This window comes from Gopherus evgoodei, chromosome 1 (genome assembly GCF_007399415.2).
Source record: "Gopherus evgoodei ecotype Sinaloan lineage chromosome 1, rGopEvg1_v1.p, whole genome shotgun sequence".
In the NCBI taxonomy this organism is placed as follows: Eukaryota; Metazoa; Chordata; order Testudines; family Testudinidae; genus Gopherus; species Gopherus evgoodei.
Genome location: NC_044322.1, coordinates 203,831,972 through 203,849,388, shown reverse-complemented (window position 1 = coordinate 203,849,388; position 17,417 = coordinate 203,831,972). Strand labels below are relative to the sequence as shown.

General features: G+C 41.7%; 1 protein-coding gene across 1 annotated transcript in view; it reads right to left on the bottom strand.

Annotated features, from left to right (window-relative positions):
• Window positions 1-16,755, bottom strand: part of TBX19 (T-box transcription factor 19) — a 44,154-nt gene extending 27,399 nt beyond the window's left edge. The window contains exons 1-6 of the mRNA XM_030583408.1: window positions 16,725-16,755; window positions 14,929-15,153; window positions 6,946-7,210; window positions 4,293-4,427; window positions 3,369-3,430; window positions 2,173-2,234 (exon numbers count right to left, since the gene is read on the bottom strand). Of these exons, the coding sequence (XP_030439268.1) occupies window positions 2,173-2,234; window positions 3,369-3,430; window positions 4,293-4,427; window positions 6,946-7,210; window positions 14,929-15,125 (721 nt within the window). The 5' untranslated portion in view covers window positions 15,126-15,153; window positions 16,725-16,755. The remainder of the gene's footprint in view (window positions 1-2,172; window positions 2,235-3,368; window positions 3,431-4,292; window positions 4,428-6,945; window positions 7,211-14,928; window positions 15,154-16,724) is intronic.
• Window positions 16,756-17,417: the final 662 nt, after the last annotated feature.

Sequence of the window (17,417 nt, the reverse complement as noted above, 5' to 3'; positions counted from 1 at the left end):
AAGGGGAAAGGAAGAAACAGCAAGCAAAATTAATAAAATCTGAATGAGGAAAGTAACCAGGCTTCCTAATAATGTATCCAGCCAGATCACAAGAATTACAGACAGTAGGAAACCTGCTTGTTGCCTAGCATTTGTTTTGTACCAAAGAATTAGTTCTAAGCCACAAAAAAGACATTTAGACCCCAGATAACAATATCGCTAAGGCTTAGATAGCATCTTCATCCCAAATGATCCCCCAGCACTTCACAAATTTTAGAGAGGAAGCCATTTACTCCCCCAGTGAAATGCAGCGGAGGGTGGAACATGGCAGCTTCTTATCAGCACAGAGCAACTACAACTTTTAGATAATGTTTTCAATTCTTAGTACTACACAACAGCTTAAGGCAGGATGTGAAGAATACTACAGTATTCAAATGAAGAGGGGCAGATTTAGGAAAACAAAGTTAGTTTCCTAGCAGTGTAATGTGGCCAGCACACAGAGGTGATACCCTTACTGTTATGAAAAGTACCATAGGATCTTTAATGAGCACAAATGGTCAGGACCTCAGTTTGCCCTCTAATTCAAAAGATGGGAGCAAGGTACCAACCCCTAACAAGGTCTGCCAAGATTACAGAATGAGAGATCTTGGCTATTAACCTGGCACTTTCATGTATTGATTGTCCACTCAGATTTTAGAGGGGTGCAAAACACTTGCTAACGCAGAGACTTTTTCATCCCATGGAGTTCAAACAGCCCAAACAGAAGCATGTACCCTATGTTAGTTGTACATTAAGTGTTATGAGCAAAATTCAGACAGGCTACAAATCAAATTTAATCCCCAGGATACACATCAGGAGTTGGGTTTCATTTGTCAGTTTTTTTAAATGACACTATTGCCTGTTAATTATAATTAACAGGCAAGGTAGTTTTAGTCAAACAAATCAGTAACTATATTGAATAGAGTTGTCTTCTAGGATTGCTTCCTAACCCCTCACTCCAACTTTCACTTCCCTCAAAAGCCCCACAGAAGACTCATCTATTCCTCTGTCCAAACAGAGCTGGCTGTGCCTCCTTCTGGAATCCACCCAAACTGCACCTGAGTTTGGCATTTCTCTAAAGAACAGTGTAACTTGAAGCCTTTATGCCTATCCACAATGCTGAGCTCACTGCCTCTCAAGCAATTCCGTATGCTGCACATCCATGGGCTACATATTCTGTAACACCCACCATGTGCTGTACATACAGATGCCACAGTTGCCAGCTACCCATATGTATGATAAGGGAGACCACGAACCCGGGGCCTTCTGGCACACAAACAGAAGTACCTACTACTGGAAATAAAGAGGCTTTTCTTCAACCAGACTGAAATAGAAGAGTTGTACTCTGTAGGCCTCCGGACACTGGAGGGCCGTGATGCACAAACACCCAGTATTAATAATACTGAGCAGATAGCTATGATTTTCTTGTGAACTATTGAGCAAATTAAATATCTTGTTGTTGTTTGCTGTGGTTGGGACTTCATAATGCAGTCTGTTCATGGGCATTTGTACAAACTTAATTTCATTCGGGAACAAAACAAGATGGGCAATCCAAAGTTCATTTATAGGTGGGAACAGAATTGCCAGTGTGACTGATTATAAAATACATGGTGGCAATTAGAAATAATAATGGGAAATGAAATCAAAATAGTTTGTGGAATGGGCAAGAAGTGAAATATGTCAGTACAAATCTGGAAAGAAAACATTTTTCACAAATATCAGAGTTTATGAATGGAAGAAAAGCCAAATTTGAATAAAACAATAACCACCACCAGCCCCCATTTTTTATGAATCATTCAGCCAGCGATAATGATGGGACATTTGTAGGGATAAGAAGAGTTTCCAGAGTTATAATACTAAACAAACAAAAAATGAACACAGCTTTGGAAAAGTTATAAGTCTCAAACTGCTGGGCTCAAGCAAACCTCTAAATATCGAGGATTATAAAGAAAATGTCCTTGTAGGTAGATTATCCCGTAGCTGCCTACTACATGGTTTCTTGAACCTCCCTCGGAAGTATTTCTAGTACTGGCTTCCATCAGTGACAGGATTCTATAGCGGCCATCTAGTCTAGCACATCCTGTGTCCACAATACCTATTATATTACATAATACTTCAAGTTCCCATGAGAAAAATGATGTTGAGAAACCTTACAGTGAGAATATGTCATATGTTGACCTTCCAAAACATTTTCGGGAGTGTCCCGGGGATGGTTTCTGAAAGAGAGAACGAGTGGTTATGTTGTGCTGTATTCAAAGGAAGGTGAAAGGGTTAGGGAAATGGAAATTGAAAAAAATAAAAACTGAAAATTGTTCAATTTTAGGTTTTATCAACAAAGAAAAATGACGAGAAAAAAGGAAGTCCGCCATCTTCAACTGATCACTAGAGAACTATAGACAGCTCTGCACTATGCAGGAGGTGCAGTCAAGAAGACAGGAGCCCCAGCCTCATTCCATGTGCAACAATGCCCCTGGCTCTGTCATTTTTGGGGATCGAACCCTAGTGCTCTGGATCTAAGTACATGAACCTTTTTTGCTTGAGTGAAAGGACCAAGCCCATTAACTTCAAGGCAGTAGCAGACTCATGCACCTCTATACATGGCCCAGCCACCGGAGGGGGACAAAGAGCCATATTTTCTTAGCATGGGTGGCACATACAAACCATTTAAAGATGACAAATAAATACATTTATTTTCTGACAGTGCATGTCTCTCTAACTTCTTAAATACAGTGATCTCCTATGAAGACTATTTTAATGAAATGGGTCACACTTTACCATAAAGGTATAGTAATTACAGTGTAGTAACATTGCAATTTGACTGTAGTTAGGTTGATATCTGTGATTACTACTGATTCATATAACTGGATAGTTACATGAAATGAGAATATCTGAGAATAATTAAAGGGTAAATACAATGGAGCTTACATACCTAAAATCTAACACTATATGTATGAAATGCAACATTAAAGGGTTAATAAGAAGCATAAACAGTCAGTGTGTTAAACTTCTATTTCTATGAATTAGTGGTAATTATATACTGAAAAGCAAAACTAAAGATAACCGTAATGTAACTATACTGTAATTATAGTAGTCTTATAAAATATGACCAATAAATGATATTTCAGCATTTTGTATCAGCAGTGTATTCACCCATGTAGGACCAAAATGTGATGACAAATACAATGTGATGACAAATCTGGCATTAAGACCACTGACCTCAATGGAGATACTCTGGATTTATAGCACTGGAAAGGAGGTTAGGATTTGCCTCTTATATTTCTCAGAGTATTGTTACAATTTTAACTGTAACAGCAGCAAAAGTCATCAAGCTGTGTAAAAGCCAAACTCACCTTTCCTTTGCATCCAGGAAGGCTTTGGCAAAGGGATTATACTTGATTTTGAGAGCTGTTATCTTGGGTTTACAAAAAACAAGGCATGTTAGTGAAGGTAATTTTAACAGAGACTTGACACAGCATTGTCCGGAATACGCTGAATGGACTGAGTTCTGCCTCAGTTAGTGAAACAAAAGACAGGCATTTTATCTACCATGTGGCTATATGTCAGCCAGGTGCATTGTGTGGGAGCATTGCTCTCCTCTGAAGCATCAGACATTGGTCACTGCCAAAGGCAGGAAACCAGAACTGATGAACTAATGGTCCAATTCAGTATGGCAAATTCTGTATTACTGTGAAAACTTCTCCCAAAGCTGCTGAATTGCATAGAAATATGAATATCTGTAGTGACATTAACTAGGAAAAAAGGGACAAGGGCCACCAACCCTCATGCTTCAGGGCACAGCCTGGTTATAGCTTGGGGTCAGGAAGAAATTTCCCCATGGTACAGTACAATAGTCTGGGTGGATTATAGGAAGAGTGAAGGGGTTATACTTCCACTAAAATATCTAGCACTGGCCAGTGTTAGAGACAGATACTGGACAAGACAGAAAGTCAGTTTGTTCCAGCGTGGTAAGGAGATGGGCTACTGATACAGATAGAACAATCTAGTATGGCAGCACGCAGAATATCAGACTAGCCTGACTATTCACCTGTTTTGGTACTGCAGTCAGATTCTAGACAAGGTGGACCACGGGTATATTTTGTTCCAGCAAGGAGACAGAGTATTCGATTAGATGGGCCTTCAGTCCACTCTGGACTGACAGGGAGACAGGATACTGGATTATTTTCACCATTGGTGTGTGCTGATCTGGCAGGTCTTAGGTTTTTAATATTTCTCACTCGCAATGATCAAATTGTGTGACATTATTACCCACCTACCTCTTCATTTTGATAAGCAGTGACAGCTATGAACTGAGTTTCTGGAAAGGAGCAGTTCATCACCATCCTGTGTGGGCCTCCCACACGAACAATGTGAACCTGAGGCTCATATTTATGCAAGGAATTCAGCATTATCTGCAGAAAACAAGAAGGAAGAGAGATGGAATTAATAGGCAGCAAGCTTAAAACAAACAAAAGGAAGTATTTCTTCACATAGCACACAGTCAACCTGTGGAACTCCTTGCCGGAAGATGTTGTGAAGGTCAAGACTATAACAGGGCTCAAAAAAGAACTAGATAAGTTTGTGGAGGATAGGTCCATCACTAGCTATGAGCCAGGACAGGCAGGGATGGTGTCCCTAGCCTCTGTTTGCCAGAAGCTGGGACTAGATGATAGGGGATGGATCACTTGATAATTGCCCTATTCTGTTCATTCCCTCTGGGAAACCTGGCATTGGTCACTGTCAGAAGACAGGATACTGGGATAGATGGACCTTTGGTCTGACTCAGTATGGACATTCTCATGGACTGTCACAGCTCCATCAGTAATACCCAGCCTGAAACAACTGAAGAGCTATGTTTGTCACCAAACAGAGCCACAGAGGAATTACGAGAAATGACCTGACCTTGGCCTTGTGGTATTTGCATCATGTCATCGATACTCGTTGTCAGTCCCATATTGAGGGGACATCATGTACCAACATCACAGTGCAAGCCCAATGTCAGCACAGCTCTCCAGGGTCATCCTCTCTGTGATTCCACACTACACTCTGTCCCCTCCCCAATTCCTGGTTGCTTAAGGAGAGAGAGAAGGATTTCTTCTCTCCTCCCTCTGTCCGAGCTGTGGGTATGGACAGGGACCAACTCCAGCTGAATTACATTAGATGCTTCTAATGCAGCAGTAAATATTTATATTATGATAGTGCCCAAAGAAGACCCCAGTCAGATCTGAGGCACAACTGTGCTGGAAGCTGTACAAACAGATGAGACAATCCCCACTCAGAGGTGTGTATGGCCTAAAAAGCACTGGGACCATACTCTTTTTCTGTGTTTTGCACAGTGCTGAACAAACTAGGGGTCCTCAGGGAATAATACAATTATTTGTTGTTATAAAATACTTCCCTCCAGGTATCACATTGTGATTAAGAAGAGGAAGCAGAGCCTCAGACAGATTTGTTTGTCTATCATTTTTTCCTACCCTTCAAAAATATCCTCCCTTCTGGGGGTTAGGAAGGAAGGATGGTCTTATAATTAAGATGCTGAACCAGAACGTGGCAGCCATTGGATTCCATTCAAAGCTCTGCTACTGACGCCTTGTATTACCATGGGCAAAGCATGTCACTTGTCTATGCTTCTGTTTCCCCATCCATCAAATGGATATAAACACTTCCCTACCTCATAAGAGTGCTCTGAGGCTAAATTTTAAGGCTTGTGAGGTGACTTGGTGAGCATAATAGAAATGACAACAAACAAATTAGAAATACTACAATAAGGAGATAGTACTCAGGACTAAGGTTAAAGTAAAGAAAATATTTATAGGTTTGGCAGAATTCAATTTTTATACATATATATAATTTTGACAGATAATATTGATGTTTATTTTTAAACATTTTTTCTATTTTTATATATATATATATATATATATATATATATAAAGTTCACAGTTGCACAAAATTATGGGCATGACAGACAACGGGAGGCGGGTCAGATGATTATTATTTAATGACAGTAGATGTTAAGATTTGAAAAATTAAAGCTTTATAATTGTTAAAACATGAATTGTCAACATCATGTCAAACCATGCTTAAATCAATACCCTTAAATCAAACTCTAATATGTTTTCAAGCAGCATTTTACTTACTTTGCCTATCTGTACATTTTGATTATCATCAACTGAAATATTTTTTGTTGGCTTGTGCGTATACCTAGTAAAATTGACATTTACTGATAAAAATCAAATCCTTCCAAGCCTAAATATTTACTTGAAAGGAATTGATTCCTGGCTGACAAGTAGCTTCCAATATAGGAGTTTTGTACAAAAACAAACAAGCAAACAAAAAGATCTTATGCAAAATTTTACTTTCAGATACATCTTTAAAAAAAAAAAACAGTCCAAACCAATTTTTCTGTTTGTATTTTTAAGGGGCTCAAAGTGAATGTCACTTATTTCTAGTACATGCAGTTTCCTTCCAAAGGCCAAAGCTGACTCAATAGAATATTGATAATTATCATGAGGCAGAAGCAGACATAGCAATTATTTCATTTAGGAGCAGCCTTTTATTCTGGTATCTGACTCTTGCCAACATTCCACTTACACCAAACAACATGGGGAAAAACAACAAAAACCTAATACCCACAACCATTTTTCCCCTCTCTCTAAAGTTCTATGTAAAAAACCCAGCACACAAGACAAACTATGAAAAGCCCCCGATGATTAAATAACCCACAGCACTCTCTGTCTCTCTTAACATCAAGAAGTCCATTAAAATCTGAAAGTGCCAATTAAGACCTGTTTACGTTTGGGCTCCAGAGAATAATTGGCATCCGTGGGTGCATAGGGCCCCTCTAATTGCATAAATGCACCCTTGATATTTCTTGATTGGTAGGTGCTTGCGATGGAAGACAAGAGGTGTATGGGAAACATTGTCCTGTACCTGCCCGCTTCCATTGAGCTTGTTGGTAAGTTTTACTTTGCTGAAGGAAACAGAGGCTTTCATCCAGTGTGCCCCGAAGTTGGGAGAGTCTGGGTGAATGTAGACGCAGCTGTGGCTTGGTGGCTCTGGTTTCCCAGCAGGCACCCATTCACCGTTCACATACTTCCAGCGGTGGCCGTCGGTCGGGGCAAAGTCCAACAGGAAGGAGTACATGGCGTTGGGATCCAAACCTGACACGCTAATCTTTAAAACCGGGAACATCCGTCTGTAGTGGAAACAGAAGGCAGGAGTGGGAGAAGCATCATTAATCCTGCTATAAAAGAGGCTTGTTAGTATGTTTCTGCAAAGACGCTCCCTGAGTTGCTCAAAGAACAAATTACCCTCACTTTGGCTGAACCAGAGATGATGTTAAAGGGCTGCCATCACTCTGTTTTCATTTCCTGTTGATCAGTCAGAAGCAGTCACAAAATGCTTTTATGTTTCACCTGAAACATGGAATTTCACCCCAAAATCACCCTAATTGATGGGACCAGAACTGGTAATATTGTCCTGCACTAGTCACACTCTTAGGGCTACCAGCTTTATTCCACCGGAGAGGTGGTTGGAAATCCCTATGCCTCAGTAGTACAGAGCTAGAAGACAGCGAGAATTCAGATCTTACAATTGTAACATCTCAATTTCTAGAAAACTATTAAAAAATCATTCACATGTCCCCACTTTTATCCCTGATCAGCCAATGGGGAACCACAACTCTGACTGTAAACAAGATATATCAACACAGGCAGATTGAAATTCTTCCTTCACTACATAGACATTTTGGAAAATTCACTAAGATGGGAGGAGTTGTTCAATTCAGCAGAGAAAGGTGTAACACGATCCAATGGCTGGAAGTTGAAGCTAGACAAATTCAGACTGGAAATAAGATGTACATCTTTAATGGGGAGAGTAATTAACCATTGGAATAATTGACCAAGGGTTGTGCTGGATTCTCCATCACTAACAAATTTTTAAATCATGACTGGGTGCTTTTCTGAAAGATCTGCTCTAGGAATTATTTGGGGACGTTCTATGGCCTGTGTTATACAGGAGGTCAGACTAGATATTCAAAGTGGCCTTTCTGGCCTTGGAATCTATGAATTATATAGGATGCTTGAAGGCACATATGGAACATACATACATAAGAACAGCCTCACTGGGTCAGACCAAAGGTCCATCCAGTCCAGCATCCTGCCTTCCAACAGTGGCTAATGCCAGGTGCCCCAGAGGGAATGAACAGAACAGATAATCATCAAGTGATCCATCCCGTTGCCCATTCCCAGCTTCTGGCAAACAGAGGCTAGGGACATGATCCCCACCCATCCTGGCTCATAGCCGCTGATGGACCTATCCTCCATGAATTTATTTAGTGCTTTTTTGAACCGTGTTATAGTCATGGCCTTCACAACATCATCTAGCAAGGAGTTCCACAGGTTGACTGTACGTTGTGTGAAAAAATACTTCCTAGCTTCTGGCAAACAGAGGCTAGGGACACCATCCCTGCCCATCCTGGCTATTAGCCATTGATGGACCTATCTGCCATGAACTTACCTAGTTCTTTTTTGAATCCTGTTATATGAAATAAAGCTGGGCTTTAAAGCCACCTGCATATCTATATGGTTGATTAATGTGCACAGTGAATGAAGAAGATCATTTCAAAGGGCCTGATCCAAAGCTCATTGAAGTCAATGGAAAGACTCCCATTGACACTGGTGGGCTTTGGATCAGGCCCTTAGTGCACAAAAATGCACACTTGTTGCGTGTGCATCTTGAGCGGGAATTCGTTCTACTGATGTCTAGCAAATAGCTTTGCATTGTGGAATTTTTGTTTTCTTGTTTTGTATGTGGAGACTTTTGTTTTTTTACATTGTATATATCATACAGTTTTATTTTTACACACACACACACACACACACACACACACACACACACACACACACACACACACACTATCCATGCTGTAAATAAGCCTACTCTTGCCATGGTGCCCCCAACACGTTACCCCCTTGGTTTCACCACAGCCCCACTCATTAACATCACTCCCCACACCTACATCGTCACTCCCCCTTGAGGCCCACACTTCTCTCATTCAACTTGCAAGCTATGAGATGCACCAGCTGTTAGCCATGTCAGTGATACATAACATTTAAAAGCTGCAGGTGGTAGGCAAGCAGGGAGGCTGGGGTGGGGAGGGGCTGTGCAGGGAGCATGTTGGAGAGTAAGCCTGGGGGTGATTGGAAGAGTGCAGAGATGGGGAAAAGAGGGTTTGGGGGCAGCACTCTGGCCTGTCCATGGAAAAGTGGCCTGGTGGCGAAGTGCTGTTCTGAAAATGATCAGGAGGGGAAGTGAGTCTGGGGGTAGACGGTTTGGGGGAGAGAACTCAAGTTTCTGTAGGGATAACAGCAAGGAGTCTGGTGGCACCTACTGATAGCTGTCCATGGGAATGATTCTCCATGTTGATCCATATTAATTGAAAACCTGGGAAAGGCACACAACCTCCTCCTCCCCACCCCCAGTTTTCACTGAGAACAGGTTGCTAGACCGCTATGTCCTACAACTGAAAGCCTTAGAAAGCATGCAGTGAGGTTGAAAACAGCGGTGCAGACTCTGCTTTTGTTATGTTTAGGAAAAGCTGTATGACAGGGTGATCTATGGGGTTAGCGGGAGGGGTTCTACCACTGTTGTAGTAAATTCACCTCCCTAGTATGCAGTGGCTAGGTTGATGGAAGAATTCTTCTGTTGACCTAGCACTGTCTGCACCGGTGGTTAGGTCAGCATAGCTGCACTTCTCAGGCATGGGGATTTTTCACATACCTGAGAGATGTAGCTATGCCAATGTAAATTTTCAACATAGACCAGACCTTAGTCTCTCTGTGCCTCAGTTTCCCAGCCATAAAATGAGGATGATAGCACTTCCCTACCTCGCAGGGGTGATATGAAGAGAAATGCTTTAGTGATTCTGAGACACTCAGATACTACAGTGATTTGGGGGCTATACCTTAGATAAAACTTTTTAAATCAGGAGTTACGTTATGCTTAGGATATGGAAACAGCTCTAACAAACAGCACAGAATAAAAACAGTGGTGAATCTCACTGCATCAGCATCACAGCTCAGATGCGTTTCATACTATCGCGAACTAGGATTCAGTGGTATATCAGTTTAATAACTGGTATGTCCAGCCCTTCTTGTGGCAATCAGAGTGCAGATGCCCCAAGGACAGAACAGATGGATTAAACTCCAGAAATGAATGGTTGATTTAACTGATTGTAGACAATGATATTGTACTATAAAAACATATTGAATACATATGCTCAAATAAATGTTCATCTCTAAGGCCACAAGTACTCCTGTTCCTTTTGCGGATACAGACTAACAGCTGCTACTCTGTAACATATCGAGTAAGGTCTTTTATGAAAGCTTGCAATGTTCTGAACTTGATGGTCATTAGGAGATGTGTACACACAAAGGTTAGGAATGTATGTATGAGTATAGATAGGAAGCTGTAAATTGTAACTGTGATGCAACTTTACTTCTAGGCCCTGTTGTGAGGTGATGCTAATTAGGCTGGGAGGGGCTACCTCCCAAGCCAGTTGTGTACATGATTCCAGCTTCAAGTACCCAGCCGTTATCCAGCCCAGAAAAGGACAATGGTGAACCATTAAAGCTAATGGAAAGACTTTGAGACAACTGGAGACAGAGGAGCGAGAACAATTTGTATAGTGGGGGTGTTGAGAGCCACTGAATCGAAGTGTAAACCCTGTGTATGACAGGAACCACTTCAAGCCCAAGGGGTGCTGCCGCACCCTCAGCACCCGTAGTTCCACCCCCTATGACTGGGGATTTCCCCAGTCTGAGTAACCATGAATTACCTAGTCTGACAGAAAAAACAGGAAGTGGGGGGAAGGGAAGCCTTTTAAAAAGGCGGCTTGAAACTGAATTTTTCATCCAGAAACAAGGACAGCTGGTTGGCAGGTGCTGTCCATGAAACACTGGTTGCTCCTTATGGCTAGGGTGTACACAGGAAAACTGTTCCAAGGCACAAGGAATCTTGTATTACACAAGAGACTTTATCCAATATGGAAATGGAAAGCCTGAGATTGCATCTTCCTGTTTATTTTCCATGTAACTTGCATGTTTGTTTCCCTTCCTCCTCCATCTTTGGATCTGTGGCTTTTCTATTAAATAAACCTTTTGTTTAGTTTTACCCCAAACAAGTCTATGATGTGCAAACCATGTGGAGTGTGTGTGCCAAAGTAAATTGCTGTCTGAGGGCTGGTTTCATGCCTTCCGTGGGGAGGAGCCAGAGGGGAAAGCCCAAGTGCCTGGAATTCATGAAGGATGGATTTGGGGAGTCTCAGGACTGGAAGGACCGTTCATGTCACCCTGCAGGGAGGAACGAGGCTGGTGGAAGCCAGGGTGAGACCTTGTGCTTGTGGGCAGGCGACTGGCATCAGGGGTCTGAGCCATCACATCACAGCATAAAGGCACCCCAGGGTACAGAGTAAGCAGTGACAGAACTCCTTCCTGGGCTGCATGATCCCCAAAACATCACATGTATCCACCTCTAACTTCTGTGAGTCTCTATATCCTATTATACCAGTTACATTATTATAATAGAGCACCACATATATCAGCTATAGTATCAAAGTCTCTAATTCTGACTTGATATTCACTGTGGGCACTTGGAGTCACTATGATGCAAGCACATTTAGGGAAACATCAGTGCCTACTGGAGACTAATCTATTAGAAATTGTTACATTGTACATGTTATACTTGCGCTGCTAAGTCCTAAACTTTAAGGCTATGCAGCCTTACATTTTTCTGGTTCTATTTGTAGCACTGCCTTCGATTTGGTAGATAACTTTGGCCAAGTCACTTCAACCCACTGGGCTTCAGTTTCCCCAGATAACAACACTTACTGATTTGATAATGTGTTGTCAGGATTAATTCCTGGGTGTTCATAAAGTTCTTAGGATGGGATTTTCAAAATTGCTCCGCGTTCCTCCCTTTGAAGTCAATGGGGGTTTTAACAAACTTCAGTGGGAGCAGGGTTAGGCCAGTGTCATGAGAATATAGTATTCTATAGTATTGCAACTTTTTTTTTAATGGAAGAAGCCCCTGAAATTGCTTTGCCCCAGGGGCCTCTGAATCCTCTGGACAGCCCTGTTGGATTCTGCAGGGCGTTGTCTATGTTTCCCCAGCCTGTACTCTGGTTTTAATTAAAATATACTTTTAGAAATTCAAAGAGAGGCCTTTTTACAAAAGCCTACATCAAGGGTCAGCAACCTGTCAGAAGTGATGTGTCAAGTCTTCATTTATTCACTCTAATTTAAGGTTTCATGTGCCAGTAATACATTTTAATGTTTGTAGAAGGTCTCTTTCTATAAGTCTATAATATATAACTAAACTATTGTTGTATGTAAAGTAAATAAGGTATTTAAAATGTTTAAGAAGCTTCATTTAAAATTTAATTAAAATGCAGAGCCCCCTAGACTGGTGGCCAAGACCCGGGCAGCGTGAGTGCCACTGAAAATCAGCTCGCATGCCGCCTTCGGCACATGTGCCATAGGTTGCCTACCCCTGGCCTACATTTTATAGTAACAGCCCCAAACCCTCTAACAACATAACTGTGCTTAGGACCATAAACCAGAGACTATTATACTTCAACCTACTATTCAAACAACTTATGTTTTCTATTATAGAAAGGACCCAGTCCTGCTTCCACTGATGTTAGTGACAACTCTCATTGACTTCAGGGGGGGCAGGATCAGGTTGATATTGAAGGCAGAGTTTAGAACAAAGCAAAAATATTGAGAATTTGATCAGTGGAAAGCTATCCATAGCCCACCCAAAAGTAATCACAAACACCTGATAACAGACCCATCAAACTCCCTCCTCCCCATGGCAAAAATCATTATCCACACATACTTACTTGTACGCTTTACCTCTGGTAAAGCATTATTCTGTGTAGGGATAGGCAGTATAGTCTACATTGATTGTTTACCGACTGGTCTACAAAGGAAGTTGCATTGGTTTACCTAAGGGTGTGATTTGTAACCAGTTTAGTTAAATCAATGCAAAGCCCTTTTATCTGAGTTTAAACAGGCTTGCCTGGGTTTGGCTTAAATTGATTAGGAATCAGCTTAAGCCAAGCTGAAATAAGCCATGCTTACAGCAAAACAAATGCCCACACAGGAGTTGGCTCTGCGTTAACGACATTCATTTAAAAACCAATTGAATTTAAACAGGAACAACTTCTGAAGGTAGACGAGGCCTTTAGAAGAAACAGATGTCTGTTTCTCCATACAGGTCACTACAGGCGAGTCTCATCTTATGCTGGCGAGTCTCATCTTACTCTGGGGTTACGTTCCGCTGTCAGTGCATAAAGCGAAAATCGTGTATAGTCCAAATTAGATTGAGTGTAATGGCGGGCGGAATTGCCCGCACCACAGATACAGTGTTTAAATTGTTATTTTTCTCTTTTTCTCTCTTTTTTTTTTTTGGCTGACCGTGCAAATCTGAATTTGCGCATGTTAAATGTACATGAGACTCGCCTATATTGGGAATGAACACAATACTAGTGAGGTATCAGTTCAATAGCTGATAACTCAGAAATATCAGCTGTTTTTGCAGGGGAGTAGGCTTCCTGAGTGAATAGATTTTTTTGATCTCTAACTGCTATAATCCATGAAAGGTGCTAGCAGCTAGTACCACAGTTCAGCCGATGTCCCCTGTTCTGCATCAGAAAACTGCTGGCCTTAACCTCTTTCTGCAAGATTGACACACGTCAGCCCTTTCATTTGGCTCTCTCCCCCTCTTTGTTGCAATCTTTCCTTAATATGCACATCTTCTATGAAATCTCCCAGCAACAATCCAGCAAAGGAAGAACTGTGTGCTTTTAAAAACTGAAATTTCTGCTCTGCTTTGTGACTGGACCTTCCTCTAATCACCCCGTGTGTTACAGATCTAATGGCACGGTCTGCCCAGTTTCGAGTGGGAGCACCTTGAGTGGACAGTTCTCACTCCCAGCTCAGCAGAATGCTAGACTTTTCCACTCAGTAAGGCTCCAGCTTTAGCACTGTCTCCTCCTTTGCATTTTGTAGAGTGCCCCCACACACTGATTGTGCCCAGCACTAGGAAGAATCATGAGCAATGCAGAGGACATTTTGACTTCTTTAGATCTTGTGAATAAATCATTTACCAAAGTTCCATCCAAGTTTCCAAGTTCTCTGCCAAAGGCGATGGAGCAGCAGCACTGTTAAATCTGCACCACACCTATATGCTACCAACGGGCTTGTCTTGCACCCATTTGTAGCACAAATTGTTTGTACAGGACTGCGTATCAGGGCAACAGAGACAGGACAGTGTGTGACTGGGCCAACAGGCTGAGAGACTTGGGTTCTAGTCTGAGACCTACTTTGACTTGTGTGATCTCTGGTAGGTGACTCATTTTCCTCAGCTGTAAAATGGGGATAATGACACTGCTCTGCCTTTGTAAAGCACATTCAGCCCTACAGATGAAAAGCTATCATCTAAGCACTGAGTAAGTATTGTTATAATAAGCAGTGTTGAGAGGGAATCATTTGCAACGCCCTTGCAGTGGGATTGGGAGGTGGAACTATCCTTCCCCTTGGAAATGTTCTTTACTATTTTGTTCAGTCCCAAGGCAATAAATATTTTCTTGCAGTGTCTCTTACCATCAGGGATAAAAGGGAAGAGAAATGATTGTCAGTATTCAGAAAGGAACATGAACACCCTTCTTAATTTGTAGGCTGTCTCTGACACTGCCTTTCCCTCCCTGCACAGGATATGTGGATGCACACACAGCACTAACAACATTATACCCTGGCTACAATTTTCTTTAGCCTATGTAAACAGCAGTTGCTAATATTCCCCATATACTGTAGGATACGCTAATTACACTGGGGACAGTACAGCACTCACCTGCCGTTCTTGGTCACGATCATCTCGTTAGTGACTTCCCTGAACCTCTGCCACAGCGCAGCCTCCTCCAAGACAAGCTGGAGTTGTTTTTCAGTCGGGTCCCCTTTGTCTCTGCCAGCTTGGAGTTCGCTCTCCACAACATTGAGCAGTCTGGAGACGGTGCAGTCACTGGGCTTTTTACATCCCAGATCAGTCATGGTGTACTGTCTCAAACTTCTCAGCTGGCTCAAAAAACAAACAAACTCTAAGCATACCTCAACCTAAGCCAATTAATTAGCCACACTAACAAATCTGCTCTCCCTGATCTTTGGCCACCTATTTGTTCCTCCCCCCTGGAAGTCCCAATGGGACAATGACACCAGCATGTTAAGGTTGACACACATGCACATGCAAAAAGAGGACTATCTCCTAATTACTCATCAAGTCAGGTGGGAGGCAGCCTGATTATGCAATTGGCTGCCTCGGAAGAAGAGTTCTCCATCCAAATTAATGGGCTTTTATCTTTTATCAATCTGAAGTGGGTCTAATTGTTCTGTTTGAGAACCAGGTTTCCATTAATGAAAATTGTTTCATTTCCAGACTGAAACAATGCATGGAAATTGTGCTTGTGCTGATGCAAACCCCAGCCAAAGGGGTAAGAGTCAGCTAGTAACATTCAAGATCGGGGTGGAGAGATGCTAGTCTTGCGAGCTTTCCATCAGAAATTGCAATGTGCTCACCCTGCTCCCCTTTTTCTTAAAATAGAACAACAATAAAAAAAGGCCCCTCTGCACCTAAATTTTGCCCATGTGGTCTTGTGCCTAGAGGACAATTTAGTGCATGTTCAAAATGTCAGGAGTCTAGGACAAGCTGCGGTTCAGATCTATGGGATTTTTTAAAAGGTACAGTTCTCTTTTTGGAAAGTATACTAATAATTTCTGGTCACTCAAAAATGACATGACAGAGAACTTCAAGCTTGTTTAATTCAACAGCCCTTGATGTGCTTTTATGCTTCCGATTTTTTCTGAGAAGTTGGAAGGGCACATTTTTGGAGTTATTTGTTTCATTGTAAAAAACATATTCAGCTCCTGCATTGATAAAAGTCTGGTGCACTTCATAATGAGTGTTAAGGGTCTGGCAGACTTTCGACAGTTTGCAGAATTTAACAAGGTCCATCAGACCCATGGTATGTTTACAAAGTCCACCAGACTTTACAGGACAAGAAGCCTGATTGGTGTCGTGCTCCTAAGCACAAAGGGCTGGATTTTGCACCCTTTTGTGTTGAATTCTGCAAGTAGTCCCTTTGATTCCAGTAGAGCCATGCACAGAATGAGGCTATTGGAATTTAGCCTCAAAGGTGGGGAGCTCCAGTCTTGCAAAGATTTCATGCTGTACCAGACTGAAGAGACTTGTTTACACTAGAACAAATTAGGACTCTCAATTCCCAGCAGCGGTAGCAACAGAGGAAGCTGTAATTTAGACAAGGCTCAAATGTTTTTGCCACTGTGCTACTTAGCCCTGCTATTTCCAAACCTTGGTTTTGTAAAGTATTTTGCTTCCTATAGAATCATAGAATATCAGGGTTGGGGACCTCAGGAGGTCATCTAGTCCAACCTCCTGTTCAAAACAGGACCAATCCCCAGACAGATTTTTACCCCAGTTCCCTAAATGGCCCCCTCAATGATTGAACTCACAACCCTGGGTTTAGCAGGCCAATGCTCAAACCACTGAGCTATCCCTCCCCCAGAGATGCTTTTCAGCCTTAATGTACCATATTCTGATCAGCTTTCCCGTAATAAAGAAGTGAGTTAGGTTACCTTGTCAGTTCCAAGAAGTCAGCTTCCTTTCTCAGTTGCAATATTAGGGCTCATTCCTGCAGTTAATACTACCCACTATATCCTGATTTTCAGCATGCTGGATTCCTGCAATGCATGTTGAAGTCAACAGGATTTTGGGGTGCTCAGCTCCCTCTGAAAATCAAGCCAGGAGGCTTTTGATGAGATGGGTGGTGATGACGGTTAATGAATTTGTGTAGGGTAGGGTATTTATAAATTAATATTTCAGCTGGTTGTTTCTGCTGCATGAAGAGGATAAGTTGTTCTTTTTGTATGCACTGCACAATGTCAAATGTTGTAACAAGCACCTAGAGGACGGGGCAGGTGGCTTTTAGTTCTTTATATATAAACATGGAAAAATACAAAAAATAAATTAAAACTAGTTGAAATCTTTTGAAAATTCAACATTGATACAAAGTTTTTCGGAAAAATCCTCAGTTTTTCAACCAGCTCTAAATACATATATACAGATTTCCTACCATTTTTTAAAATTTTTCTTACTTCATGCCAAGGAGATGAAATGCAAACATTATTTAGATGCAACCTTAATGTTAGGAATTCAGTTGCTCAGAACTCAGGAGTGTCAAAGATGGGGACCTGCAGCAGTGATGACTCAGCCACGTAACGACGGTATTATTTCTATAGCTGTAGTTTGGCATGTTCCTTTGATGGATA